Source organism: Ursus arctos, unplaced genomic scaffold (assembly GCF_023065955.2).
Source record: "Ursus arctos isolate Adak ecotype North America unplaced genomic scaffold, UrsArc2.0 scaffold_32, whole genome shotgun sequence".
Classification (NCBI taxonomy): domain Eukaryota; kingdom Metazoa; phylum Chordata; class Mammalia; order Carnivora; family Ursidae; genus Ursus; species Ursus arctos.
The window spans coordinates 16,552,530-16,566,249 of NW_026623008.1; the positions used below are offsets into that span (position 1 = coordinate 16,552,530).

At 41.8% G+C, this 13,720-nt stretch overlaps 2 protein-coding genes across 5 annotated transcripts in view; one reads left to right on the forward strand and one right to left on the reverse strand.

Annotated features, from left to right (window-relative positions):
* The window catches only part of KDM1A (lysine demethylase 1A), a 58,455-nt gene that overhangs the window by 34,775 nt on the left and 9,960 nt on the right, over positions 1-13,720 (forward strand). For 2 of the 3 annotated variants that reach the window (XM_026517093.4, XM_026517094.4), the window contains 5 exons: positions 780-874; positions 10,686-10,828; positions 11,195-11,285; positions 12,473-12,607; positions 13,364-13,437. In XM_026517093.4, coding sequence (XP_026372878.2) covers positions 780-874; positions 10,686-10,828; positions 11,195-11,285; positions 12,473-12,607; positions 13,364-13,437 — 538 coding nt within the window. The remainder of the gene's footprint in view (positions 1-779; positions 875-10,685; positions 10,829-11,194; positions 11,286-12,472; positions 12,608-13,363; positions 13,438-13,720) is intronic. The other variant, XM_044390528.3, reaches the window with a different exon arrangement.
* The window catches only part of LUZP1 (leucine zipper protein 1), a 117,092-nt gene that overhangs the window by 9,950 nt on the left and 93,422 nt on the right, over positions 1-13,720 (reverse strand). The window lies entirely within an intron of this gene.

A 13,720-nucleotide genomic window follows, 5' to 3' on the forward strand; every position in this document is an offset into this window, starting at 1 on the left:
GAGTTGAGTGCAGAGCCCGTGGCAGGGCTCGATCTGTCAACCTGGAGATCAAGACCTGAGCCAAAACCAAGAGTCTACTTCACTGAGCCACGCAGGTGCCCCTGGAGCTTTTTAAATGTGGCATAACAAAACATCAGAACGCATGGTTCCAAGGATTATATTGTTATACGAAGAGAACTATACAACCCCTAAAAATTATGTAGCTTTATATTAACATGAAATGATGGCCACGGTTTATTGCTAAGTTGAGAAAAAGATTACAAAACAATACATGCATTGTGATCCTTTTGTGTGTGTGTGTGTGTGTGTGTATAATTTTATGCACATAAAATCCAGAAGGATCTATAATAAATTTTTTTAAAGATTTTATTTATCTGAGAAAGAGAGCCAGAGAAAACATGAGCCAGGGGGTAGGGGAGCAGAGAGGGAGAAGGAGGCTCCCCTCTGAGCACGGAGCTCGATGTGGGGCTCGACCCTAGCTGAAGGCAGATGCCCAACTGACTGAGCCACCCAGGCGCCCCTAGAATCTATAATAAAATGTTAACGTGAGGTTATAGGTAACTTTTTGCTTCTTTATGCTTACCTTACACATTTCATATATTTCATTGTAATTCTCACAAGCATATATTACATATTATTTTACTGGGCATTTTTTTAAATCTATAATTTACATACCCTAAGCTTTGAGTATTTAAATTTTGGGTAAAAATATTTTTTATTTTTGCTTTGTGTTCTCTCTTCATAGATATGTTGAATTTAATAGTTTGAGTTTTTTTTAGGAGGGAATCCCATGGCTGTGGTCAGCAAACAAGTAAATATGGAATTGGCCAAGATCAAGCAAAAATGCCCACTTTATGAAGCCAATGGACAAGCTGTAAGTTGAGGACAAACAGAACTTTTCAAAATTTCTTTGGTTCAGTTGAAACAACAATTTGGGGAAATGTGTGGATGAATATACACACATATCAGTATGTGAACTGAGGATAGAAATTATGCGACATTCTAATTGTTCCTTAACTGTGAGCTATATAGGAAGGGATTATTACTGCATATGTGCAAATTTACATGCCTATTTAGGCATTTATGTTTAGACATGTCATGAAGGCTAGCTAGACAGTTGATTTTTTTTATTTGGCTGTGGCCACCTACTCTAAGAGACCTGTGGAATTGACACCTGACTCTTCATTTCTTTGTATTGTGCCTCCCATCGTGTGCTTTAGCTCTGTGTGCTCTTTACGACTTCCGTTCCATGTGTGTAGGTTCAAGACTTTGATGCGCTAATAGCCAGGTGGTGATACTGAACTCAGGTGCTTAGGCAGATTAAAGTATTTGTTGAGCAGAGGCATAGAAGCTTCCTATACTTAGTAGGCCGTAGCATGGCAGTGATGTTTGCTATGAGGGAGTAAGAGCAGTTTAACAACAAGTGTACTGGGAGGCTTAGATCATGTAAGTCAGTCCTAATTTTGGGGGGTGGGTGCAGTTCAAAAGTTCGTATTCAGAATTTTACCAACCCTTCCCTATCAGGAATGAGCAAGTTTACCATTCTTGGGATATAAGCATGTTATCAGCTTTGTATTTTGAGGAAGGGAAGATTCACGATGCATATGGCAGTTTAGCTATTGTTGCTAAAGGTGGTAAGATCTCAACTCTTGAATTCAGTCTGCTAGTCTGATGGACATCCTCACTAAGGCCTTTAGGCTTTCTGGGGTTCCTATCAGAAGAGGACAGACTTAAGGGAATGCTTTGGCTTCTATCCTCACCATTCTGGATTCGGATTCCTCCCAGGGCTTGTTTTGGGGGTGGGACAACCTTCTGGCAGAATAAACAAAATAGAATGAACGAGAGAAAAAGGAGGAAGTAGAGCTTAAGTCAACAGTTCAATAAACTTTTGTTATTCTGTTATTTTGTTATAAAGGCTATAGACATGAATAAGACAGTCCCTGCCATAGGAGACTCCACAGTCTAGTGGGACTTGTACACAGATAATTGTTTCCCAGCTTTTTATTATGGAAATGTTTAAACCTACACAAAAGTAGAAAGAATAGAGTAATAATGGACTTTCATTTATTCTAATCTTGTTGTGTCCAGTCCCTTCTGTGTTTTTTGGTCTGGGGTATTTTAAAGCAAATCACAGTCAATCAGCAAGTATTTATTAAATATTTGCCAAAATCTAGGCATTGTTCTCAACATTTACTATGTATTCCCTGTGACTCTAGCTATTTTATGAACCCAAGAACATCAGGAATTATAAGTATCATTAAAATCTGTGGTACAGCCCCTGCCCAAAAAAAGCGCACCCACTAGAAATACACTGCTCATACATATTCCAGTAACACAAGGCAGATTTGCCGAGGGTTAGATAAAAGGATAAATTGCTATGGAAGAGCCAGTGGGGAGGGCGAGAGAGAAAGAGTCAAAGTCTCTGAAAGTGGGAGGGGCAAGAGTAGGGAGAGATTTAGAGGGAAAGAGAGCATTTGTGAAGGTGGCTTAGGACTTAATGTGGTTGTGGAGGAAGGTTTAAGACTAGGAGACGTCTCTGAAGGAGGATGGGATTATACTGGTGGGGCTAAGATACAAAACTGAAGTTGAGCGTGAGGGATGTTGCTTACTAGGCTGATTTGTAGGTTGGGGCTTCAGAGGGTTGAGAGCAGGAAAAGTGACGTGACCGGATAGGTGTTTTAGGTAGATAGACAATAATGTAGAGAATTGAATTGAAGCAAGGCCTCTGAAGTACACATTACATTAGTCCTCAAGAAGTAATGAATCCAAACCAAAGGTCATCACTGGTCATTGAGACACTGTCTTTTTCTTTAGACTTTCCTGAATATAGAGCAGGTTTAGTCTTTCTGACAGAAGTTTTTTCTAATAGAAATACCCAGAGAAATTGTCTCTTCCTTTCTTGGTATTAGAGGAACTTTAACACATTTTTAAAACATTTGTTTCCAAATAGTATACCAGCATTCCCCTCAAGTGTGGCCTGCAACGAGCTGCTAATTCATGAACTAACTGTTGGGTTACCAGTATGGGATGAGATAAAGACATCGTTTGTGCCAGAATATAAAATAAACTACATCATTAAGCACACTGTTAGTTCAAATGATGATTTGGGGGACGTGGGGGTGAGTAGCAGGACTTTCCAATGAAAGAAGTGGTGCTTCAGTTATGATCTGACATAAGCTCCTTATCTCACCAGGACCAGCCCTTTGAGTAGCACCGTAGTGAGCCTCCGTGAAGCCGGTGTGTGGTTTTCAGCATTCTGTGTATGCAGGGATATTTTTCCAAGTGCAGTTTGTAGTTGTCATTCAACTCTGACCTTTACAAAAGGGTTTCTCTGACTCAGTGTGTTTGTATTTGGTGCAGTAGCCAAATGGCAGGGAGGATTCTTCAGGCACCCTCAAACTGAGGAGAAAATTCTTTGCAGCTTTGAGTTAGTTCTGTTTGCCTTAAGTTAATCAAACACAAGAAGTCACGTTAATGATTTTGTAGTCTGGTTCAGAGGAGAAATGGACAACTCTTAACCAGTAGATTGGCTTTTGGCTTATCGGACAAGAACTAAGAGCTGTAGTTTCATTAATTTTGTTTATAATTACAAATCTGTTTCTTCAGAAACCTGAGGAGTAAGTAGGTCAGCTGCTTCATTCTGTCATTTTGCAGGGGAAGAACGTAAAGCCCAGACATGGTGTTTGCCTAGGGTTGTTCCGGTCAATAATTCGCACGGCCCAGAACGTGCTGCCTGGTGTCCCAGATCACACTCCCTTACAGGCATACATTGTTTTATTGTGCTTTGCTTTCTTGCATTTTGCAGATATGGCCCCCCCTTTTAATACAAATGGAAGATTTGTGGCAACCCTGCATAGAGCAAGTTTGTCAGCACCATTTTTCCAACAGTATTTGCTCACTTTGTGTCTCTGTCACATTTTGATAATTCTCACAATATTTCAAACTTTTTCATTATTTATTATGGTAATATGTGATCAGTGATTACAACTTACTGAGAGCTTGGATGACGGTTAGCATTTTTTTAGCAATAAAGTAGTTTATTTAAGGTATGTACATTGTTTTTTAGACATAATGCTATTGCACAGACTATAGTACAGTGTAAACATAACTTTTGCATGCACCGGGAAACCAGAAAATCCATTTGACTCACTTTATTACGGTGTCCAGAACCAGACCTGCAGTATCTCGGAGGTGTGCCCACACCGCTCTGCTGTGTCTGGCTGGTGTTTCAGAGAAGGTGGGGACTGGAGTAAGTGCGTGCAGCTCCAGCTGCCTGTGTGACTTCAGCAGCCGAGTCTTCTTCTCCAAGAGCCTTCTTTTAACAGTTGCTCTAAGGAGGCAGCAAGACCCCCCCCACCCCCACTCCGGAGTGGACATTCACTCAGACATTGATTTTGCTTTGGTAAACCGTTGAAGGAAATGGGTTTGTCTTCCTCCATTCTCTGTAGACAGCCTCCGCGTAAAAGAGGGTGATTTGATGGTTCTGTTGTTAGTACATAGAAATTCCCTCATCCTGCACAAAGTCAGCAGTTAGCTCAGAGTGACAACTGTCATTTGTAATATCATCTTAAGGACCTGTCACCATACCTAGTCATTTTGCTGCCATATATATATATATATATATATATATATATATATATATATATATATATATATAAGGTTTTATTTATCCATTTGACAGACAGCGAGAGAGGGAACACAAGCAGGGGGAGTGGGAGAGGAAGAAGCAGGCTCATAGCATAGGAGCCTGATGTGGGGCTCGATCCCAGAATGCTGGGATCACGCCCTGAGCCGAAGGCAGACGGCTTAAAGATTGCGCCACCCAGGCGCCCTCCATTTTGCTGCTATAAAAAGAAATCACATGGCAAGTGGTTTTTCTTCTGTTTTCTTGATACTGTTTTAATCACGATCACAAGAACCCCGGAAAGAGTTCACTTCATTCTCTCTGGTCCTGCATTGCAGCCGGGGTGTTGAGCTTCTGTGTGTGTTTTTGACAGAAGCTTATTCGATGGCTCTAGAGGACTAGAACAAGGGCTTTCTTATTTGGTTCTAATATAGGATGTCCCTATAATTAGACGTATCTTCCAAGCCCATAAAAATAGAGCTAATACAGCAGCTGTCCTCAGATTGACTAATGATGAAGTTATTCTCTGAACTGTGCCGTAATCAGCTTTAACTGGATATGGAGATAGTTAGGAAATAGGGTAATTCATATTTCAGGAATAATTTGGGAATCACCAGTGAGGAGACTGAAAACATGGATGTGTGTGGAGATGGGGGAAGTAGTAACTATAAATGTTTTCTGTGTATCTCCTTGTACACATGTAACTCTGGGGCTTTAAATTCTAGTTTTATTTTGGCTTTTTTGAGTAATGAAACAGCATCTTAATCAAATTACTGCACTGCTATAGCATTTTGCATTATAAAATCTCTAGTGTCCACTGGGGGTAGGGAGTTGGGCTTTTTTGTAGTTTTTGTTGTTTTGTTTTTACCAAGTGAGGCCCAAAGACTCAGTAACTAGTTGGAGAAACGGATCTTGATTTTCTTCTTGGGAATAGCTCAGCTTTTGTGAGGAAGAAAGATACATTTGAAAGGTAAAAAGTGCCAGGTCTTTTACGAAGGCCATTAATTGGTTATACTCCGTACCTACCTCAATTCAGCAGGTTGTCATTTGCATTCATATGGAGTGATGCTTGGGTTAGTTATACTTTTGACACAGGCCTGCTGGCCTTTTAGTTTTCCTTTTCCTTTGTGGAAACAGGTTTTTTGTTTTCTTTTTTTTAAGATTTTATTTATTTGAGAGAGAGAATATGAGCAGAGAGGAGGGGCAAAGGGAGAGGGAGAAGCAGATGCCCTGCTGAGTAGGAAGCCCCGATGTGAGGCCCGATCCCAGGACCCTGGGATCATGACCTAGCCAAAGGCAGACGCTTCACCTACTGAGCCGCCCAGGCGCCCCCAGATTTGGTATTTTAAAGGTGGTTTTTCTCTACCTTTTAAAGTCTTCCAATCTCCACTTTTTATAAATGTAAAAATTTCATGCCTTCCTTTAATAAATGTTCCTAAAGATGCAAAATAGTTACTTTCCTTTCAAATATAATTATAATACTGACTTTGCTTTTCCAAGCTTTATTAATTTATTAATTTCGTAAGAATTTACAGAGCACCTCTACTGTGTGCTGGAAACTGCTGGAGTGAACTGCTTTGATGTGTTGTGTGTGCCTTCTCCATGCAGCTTAGTTACTGCTTTAGAGAAGTCCATTATTTACATCCCCTAAAAGATTCCTGATGAGGTTTAAAAAAAAAAACAGTGGGGGTAGACAACCGGTTCCATTTATAGAATCATAATGAATTTTATTTGGAATAAGTATATATACCTGTTGTCCTTATTCTCTCTTTAAGGATATTAGCCGTATCTCATTTCTTTTAGTTATTTGGGAATCTGAATTAGAGACTCTTCAGATGTAAATTTTTCTTCCAGGTTTTACCAAAGGAACTAATCTTAATCTTTTGTTTTATCATAAGTCTAGAAGTGCATGGGAATGGGAGAGACAGAGATTTACTGTAGCCTTTGTTGGCCAAATTTGGCCATTACAGCTGTTTTCATTGTGTTATTCTTAGGATTTCTCTGGCTAAATCTCCAACCTTTGGGTGTCCAGAACGTAGCAGCACCTGACTCCATTTTGCTCTGCCGCCGGAGAGCTTATGCGCACTGGAAGCAAGAGAAATGGACAGGGTTTTGAGGACTTAAAGGGTTTGTGATGATAGAATGTAACCAGAGGTAGAACCGAGGAGAGCTGTCCTCCCTCTGAGATGACTTCCTGCAGGACTAGGACCCTGTCCAGAAATCGCTTGGCTCTCCCTGAATGTGTTCTGCGTGGGCCAGATCGCCAGGCCGTGCTCAGGGGTGCTCCATAGCCTGTCTACAGGACCAGAGCGGTCGCGGTTGTACCTGTTTAGAGCAGTGACACATGCCAGATTCTCAGTTTGAAGGAACTGTTTGGAGCCTTTCATAGAGAAATAAATGGCTTTGAAAAGTTGTAATCAAATCTGTTTCCAAAAAAGTCTGTTTTACTGATATCCTTTTTGACTCTTTGCTAGAGAACATCATCAGAGATACTTTCCCTTCTTAGTTTGCTGTTCTGTGTTCTCGATATGTTGTCACAGAAATCCAGCTGCCATCACACATGGTGCTTAGCCCCTTGCAGTCACTTGGTGAGTTCCTTTCTCAGGATGCAGTTTAAGAAGCTAGAGTAGAATAGTCAGGTAAAATGAAAATTATTGTACCTTGTGTTTAAAGACTGCCAGTATTTCAGCTCCTTTCCATAATTTTTTATGGAACTAACAGTTCAAGGGTTCTCACCAAGGGGAGGGCAGTGACCTGAAACAGGTACCTCAGGGGTGCTCAGGGGCTGGTCAGTTGCTAAAGTTCTTTTCATTATCTGAGTATGTCAAATAGAACATATCTGACTAGCTTAATTTTAAAAACCGATTCAAGATTTAAATATATCAAAAAATACATTTTGGTTTTTTCCCCAGTGTTGGTTTCCTAATGGACAAGTATTTGCTATTTTCCAAATATTTCTTTAATTTCAAAGTGGAATTCTAAAGTTAATAGGAACAAAATCCAGGTTTGAAAGCTATCCCTGGTCTCTCTGGCAACAGTCCTAAAATTGCTTAACTAGGTGGAAAATGGGTGGGGCCTAAGTGCTGTCTCTCGTATTCTGGAAGGTGGAATCTCCAGTTAGAGCAGAGGACCCAGTCAGTGGGCCAGAGATGCAGTGTGTCATCCTGGTGTCCGTCAGATGAGGCAGTCATCTTTTGGTTTGGTTTTTGTTTGTTTGATTTTGTTGTTGTTCTTGTTACTGTTCTGTGTTTTTCCTTTTCTCTTTTATTGAGTTTTGCTTTATTCCTCATTGCTTTCTGATGCCATCTCCCTTTACCACCCTCACATCCGCCTCCCCAAACTACCTTTCTTTTGCCCATTTCTGTGCTTTGACTTTCCCATTTTGGTCTCTATACGGTCTGTTCCTTGTTTCTCTGGTGGTTGCAGCTTCTGAGCTAACAGAATGCTTCTGTCATGCTGTGTGTTTAAAGCCTTGATTTTACTGCTGTCGTACAAAACTAAACTTGACGTGGCTGTTGGGCTGTTATTTACAGTTTATTTCTCTCTCTGCTGCACTGGTTAAAAGGACACTGTCAAGGTATTTTTTTTTAATAATTTTTTCAAATCATTTTCTTCACTGTTTACAGTAATCCATTAAAAGCTTGAAACTTCGATCTTTCCCTTCCAAAGGTCCTCTCCATCATACATTCACACTGGTTTGTTGTGGTAGAGCTGCGCCTGTATGTTGGGCTGGTGCCATTTGAGGTTTTGTCATTGAAAGCGCATGTAAAAAGGTTTTTTGTGGGGGGCGGTGAGGGCGGACTAAAGGGGGAAGCGTTACGAATCACGTGGGCTGCTCAGCAAACAGAGGGAAGAAACAAAAGGTCAAATTTGGTCCCTCTAACCTTGACAGTGTCCCTTTAAATGTTTCTCCACCACAACCCCTGGACCCCAGTTACTGAGCCTGAGTGCTGCGTACTTTTCAGTATGAACTTCCCTATGTGACTGCCGCCCTAGCTACAAAGATTAAAGCTCGTCTGAAGCAAGCCATTCAGTTGACGCTGGAGGAGCTTTAATCTGTACCATGCGCACACTTGGGTATTGGCACATTCTGCCCTGTTGAACAAGAGGCACATGTGAGCTGGTCCCTCTTGCTGCTGTAGCATCCTCTTGCTAGGCATTTTTGAAGCCACACATAGAAATATCACTGTTTTGTACTCCAGGAAAAGCAGTCGTGCACATTGCATCTGGGATCAGTTAAGATCTCATAACTATATAGATTTCGTGTTAAAAAATGTAATTGTTTCCTTTTTTAAAGAGACACCAAATTTAGAGTTTCTAGAACCATCTTTGGTAACATCATTGCAGGAATCACACTGAGCAAAATTTCAGCATTGCTTTGAGCTGCTCTGTATATGACCCATCACATCATTGAGGAAAAGCAACTGACGAGAAAGTCAGTGAAATTCCTGACAAGAGGGTTTCTTCCATCAGCTCTGATAGCTGTGTAATCAGAATAAGTAGGGGTGTCCCCAAGAGCTGCTTCCTTTGGCCATGGAGGTGAATGGGTAGGTCAGATGTGTGTGATCCACCGAGTCTCAGGTACCACTCCTATGTAAAGGGCACCAAGCATCCAAAGTCTGATTCTCTGCCTTATTTCTCAGCATAAACCAGAAGATTCTCAGGGATTATACTTCTTAGGCCAACGGGGATTCTCTAATTCATAACGATTTCCTGATCGTTCCCATCTTTGGCCTTGTAGAATTTGATGCTTTAGAATATGATTCTGATTGGGTCAGCTACGGTGTCATATTTACAGTTCCAAAAGAGAGTTGCAGTCCTTTTCCCTTTCCTTTTTGGGTGCAGACTGTATTTCTGCCATATTCTTCTGCCACACGGTGGCTCATCCCGTAGTTACTTGTGCGACTCCTCGGTGAAGGGCAGAGACTGGTGCCTGAAAAAGTGTCTGTTTAATTGGAAAGGGCAGAAACTAAGGCGTTTCAAATGAGAGGTAGAATCTTACTGTGATGATCTCACCCACAAGTTACCTCTGACTATAAAAGATCACTCCTCCTTGGCCTTAGTGTTTATTAGAACTTTCTTTAATGCTGTCTTCTTACTACCAATTTTAGGTTGGCTGTAAAGTGAAATTCCATATTTCAAACCCCATTTCCCAGTTGCTGCCCAGTTTATTCTGACAAGAGATGCTTGCCTTAGACATGCTTGCCTTAGAGATGCTTGTTTTTTCTTGTTCCTCCCGTGAATTCAGCAGGGAGGTTGCAGATGCAGTTTACTTAGGACTGAATTAAGCAGTAGCAGAGGGATTTGTATCAACTAACCGCCGGTATCAGCAGGCAGGGCCACAGCAGGGATTAGGAACGTGGTCTTGCAGCCTGATGATCTGCTTCGCAGACTGCTGTCTTCCTGCACAGTAATGAGCCAGGCCTGGTACCTCAGTCACTCCTAGTCTACGAGCTTTGGACATTCAGCTCTGAACTGAACTGGTGCCATAAAACACTGCTGCTCTGCAGAAGAATGAAGGTGCTGTTGTTCTGATAACAGTCGTGAATTTCACTTCTCTCTTCCCTACTCCCACCTGAAATTCATCTTTGAGGGAAAGGCAATACCTTGGGCTTCTTATTTTTCCATCCTGCCCTTATTCTGGAAAGCCCTCAGGTGTGTTGACATAGTTTTTGTTCTCTGAGACTTTTCCAGTGTGTCATTTGCATGTCGGCCCAGCTTCTCTCAGTGCATGTCAGCTCCAGGACACCTTGTGCTCCACGTAACTTCTGTTAGCACCAGTTAGCACCAGTGGGCATCCTGTGGCCATTCGTAGAGGTGGAGTCCCAGCTCAGAGGGCAAAATTGGGAGAATAGAAACTATCAGGGCCAAACATTTCATACCTCATTTAATGGAATTGACCACTTCATAGAAAAGAACGTTGGAATCATTGTCCTCAAAGGTTCCCCTTTGAGGTACATATTTTGACCTTTTAAACTGGAGAGCATTTATTTGTGTTTTCATGGATGGTTATGTTTGGTCTTACTATAAGGATCAACTCTGCTATACTTCGGATTTTCAGGTTCCTAAAGAGAAAGATGAAATGGTAGAACAAGAGTTTAACCGGTTGCTAGAAGCTACATCTTACCTCAGTCATCAGCTAGACTTCAATGTCCTCAATAATAAGCCTGTGTCCCTCGGCCAGGCGTTGGAAGTCGTCATTCAGTAAGTACTTTGATACTGCTTATTGTATAATGAATTCCATGTACAGATTTGCTATTTATGCTTTAAGGTTTTCAGCAAGTCTTATTTGAGCTAGTTTTCACTTATTTTCATATGAATTAAATCTCGAAGTAAAACCATTTTTAAAAATGATCCTTAAGGCCCCTCTCGATTCTAAAATGCCTAGCTTTTATGGTACTGAACTATATTTAACATAGCCGAGAAAATAATTCGCCACCCGCCAACTTTCTTGTTCCGAAGTATTAGAAATTTCAGTGGGCTTTGATGTCCTTGAATGTTTTTGATGGGTTCCTGTCTTAGGCTGCAAAGCTGGCTGTGTGGCCAAGGCATATGTGTCATCTCTTCTAGGTTACAAGAAAAGCATGTCAAAGATGAGCAGATTGAACATTGGAAGAAGATAGTGAAGACTCAGGAGGAGTTGAAAGAACTTCTTAATAAGGTGAAATTTTATATTTTCCTCATAGCTGAAGATGCGTCAGTGCTGGGGGCCAGGTGGGCTTTTGAAATTTTCAGTTTTGTTTTTTTTCCTCTGGGGGAGAGAAGGTCCGTGCAGCTGGGACTCAATATTCTTAAAAAAATAGTGACTAACAAAAGGCACAGTATTACCTGTCAGTCTTTCAGTTTGGTACTATTGGCAAATTGTTGCCGGGGAAATAGATCTTTCCTGTGTCAGGTTCGCTTTGCCAAAGCTAGCCCAGTGCCCTCTGCTGGATTCTATGGTAAGAGGGAAATGAGCCGTGCGGGGGTCAGACTCCCACTGATGAGGACAAGTCTGCAGCCCAGGACCATAATTCACGGCCGGAACTATCTCACTTTCAGTGCCGGTTATGGGGGGTAGTCCTCAGTGGTATGTCTGCCGAGGGCTCTTCTTTCCCTCCACTTCGCAGAGGCCTGGTTCCAGACTGGGAAACCATTTGTTTTCTCCTGATCTTGCCATCTGCAAACATAGTATAAGCTTAAATGTGAAGTGGGACAGCCCCTGTGGGGAGCTTTTTAATGCAAAATCTGGGTGCGTCTTGTGACCAGACTCTTGCCTCGCTCTCACTGTGCCTTGTCTCTTCATCCTGTCAAATGAGAAGAGGTCTGTGCCCACCTTCTTCATGGATTGTGTGTGGCACGTGTGAAATGAGCAGAGGCTGGAGAACAGCTGCCGGGATAGCTGTGGGGCCCAGTACCATCAGAAAGCTGAGAGACTAACCTTAGGAATGGCCCTGGAAGGTTCCGTGTGGTGATTTAGCTTTTTACACAATTTAGAAAACAAATCATGACAATTTGTTCCCCAAAACAATAAGTTAAAGTGGTGCTTTGTTTTTCCTGGAATTTGATTTTTCTATACATATATGTTGTTTTACATTAATGGAACACTCCTGGTTCTCCATTTGTTTTGGAAGGCAGAGATGATCTTTCTTCTGTGATAATGGTGTGATACCTCTGTGTTGAACCATACAGGGTTTTTTTTCCTATTCTGAAGTGTCAGGATGTGGAAGAGGTATTTAAGAGTTTCGGGGACCTTGCACTGTAACCTGTTTTGGCATACTTGCAGTTGAGGGGAGGAACCGAAGCATATGATTTGGAGATGGATTACATCACTATCTGAAATGGTAAATTTGTATTTTTCCCTCTTAGATGGTAAATTTGAAAGAGAAAATTAAAGAACTCCATCAGCAATACAAAGAAGCGTCTGAGGTCAAGCCACCCCGAGATATCACTGCCGAGTTCTTAGTGAAAAGCAAACACAGGGACCTGACCGCCCTCTGCAAGGTGTGGTACCCATGCGTGCCTGGGTGGTTCTCCTTGGAATCCTAAGAAAGAGTGTAGATCTGGGAAACTTTGGAAAAGGGGGAGCCACTAACCAATCCCAGGTGCCTGTGGTAGAAGAGGGTTTGGTACACCGAAACCAAGGGGACTGACTGGGTTAGTTTGGTTTGAGATCTGCTTTTTCTGCAGAATTTCTACTTTGTTTTCACAGTCTTGTACTTCACCTTACTTACATCTCAGTTTAGCTCCCTGTCATAGTTTATCCCTGTCAGTTTAGAGTAATAACGTAGACTTCAGTCATTTGGTAACAAACTGTCTGATCGAAATCCCTAACTTAGTGTCTCTTAGCCATGGGATCTTAGATTCCTTTAATCCCCTCATCTGTGACACAGTGTTGATACTTCCCCTTTGTAAGGGGTCTAAAATGCTCTCCCATGCCAGGGCCGGGGTAAATGCACAGAAAGTGGTCGTTGCTCTTCTTTTTCACCCTTACTTTGCAGCACACTGCTGTGCTCTCCTTCCTTTATCTCCTCCTGCGTGCCCTCTCCCTCCTCCGCACCCCGTCTTCATTCTGGGCTCACATGGTAACTTGCCTCCAAGAACAACCCTCCTGAGCCCTGATGCAGCCTTAAGCTGAGGCGTACTCCCAGATATGGCCTGGACAGGGAGGTGGTGGTCCAGGCCTTACACTTTGTGGTATAAACAGCTAGGTTGGTCTCTGACCCATTAAAATCAACCCAGTTCTCTTGATTTTATCAGGAATACGATGAATTAGCCGAAACACAAGGAAAGCTAGAAGAAAAACTTCAAGAATTGGAAGCCAATCCCCCAAGGTGAGAAAAACGCACAGATGTTCAGAGGAATAGCTTTTGCTGTTCTTTGTTATATTTAGAAGGAGAATTACAAAGCACTGTGGGCTTTTATTTATGTCCAGTGAATGGATTGTAACCTTAATGTGTAGGTGTGTCTTAAATATTTAAATATATTGGTTTTTGAAAAGATAACCTTTCTCCATAAGATCTGGTATTTGAATGAAATATACTGTCTTCCTGTGAGTGGAATAGAAGGTGGTAGGTATTGCTTTAAATTCCTGTAACTCTGAGGACTAGGAAAGTA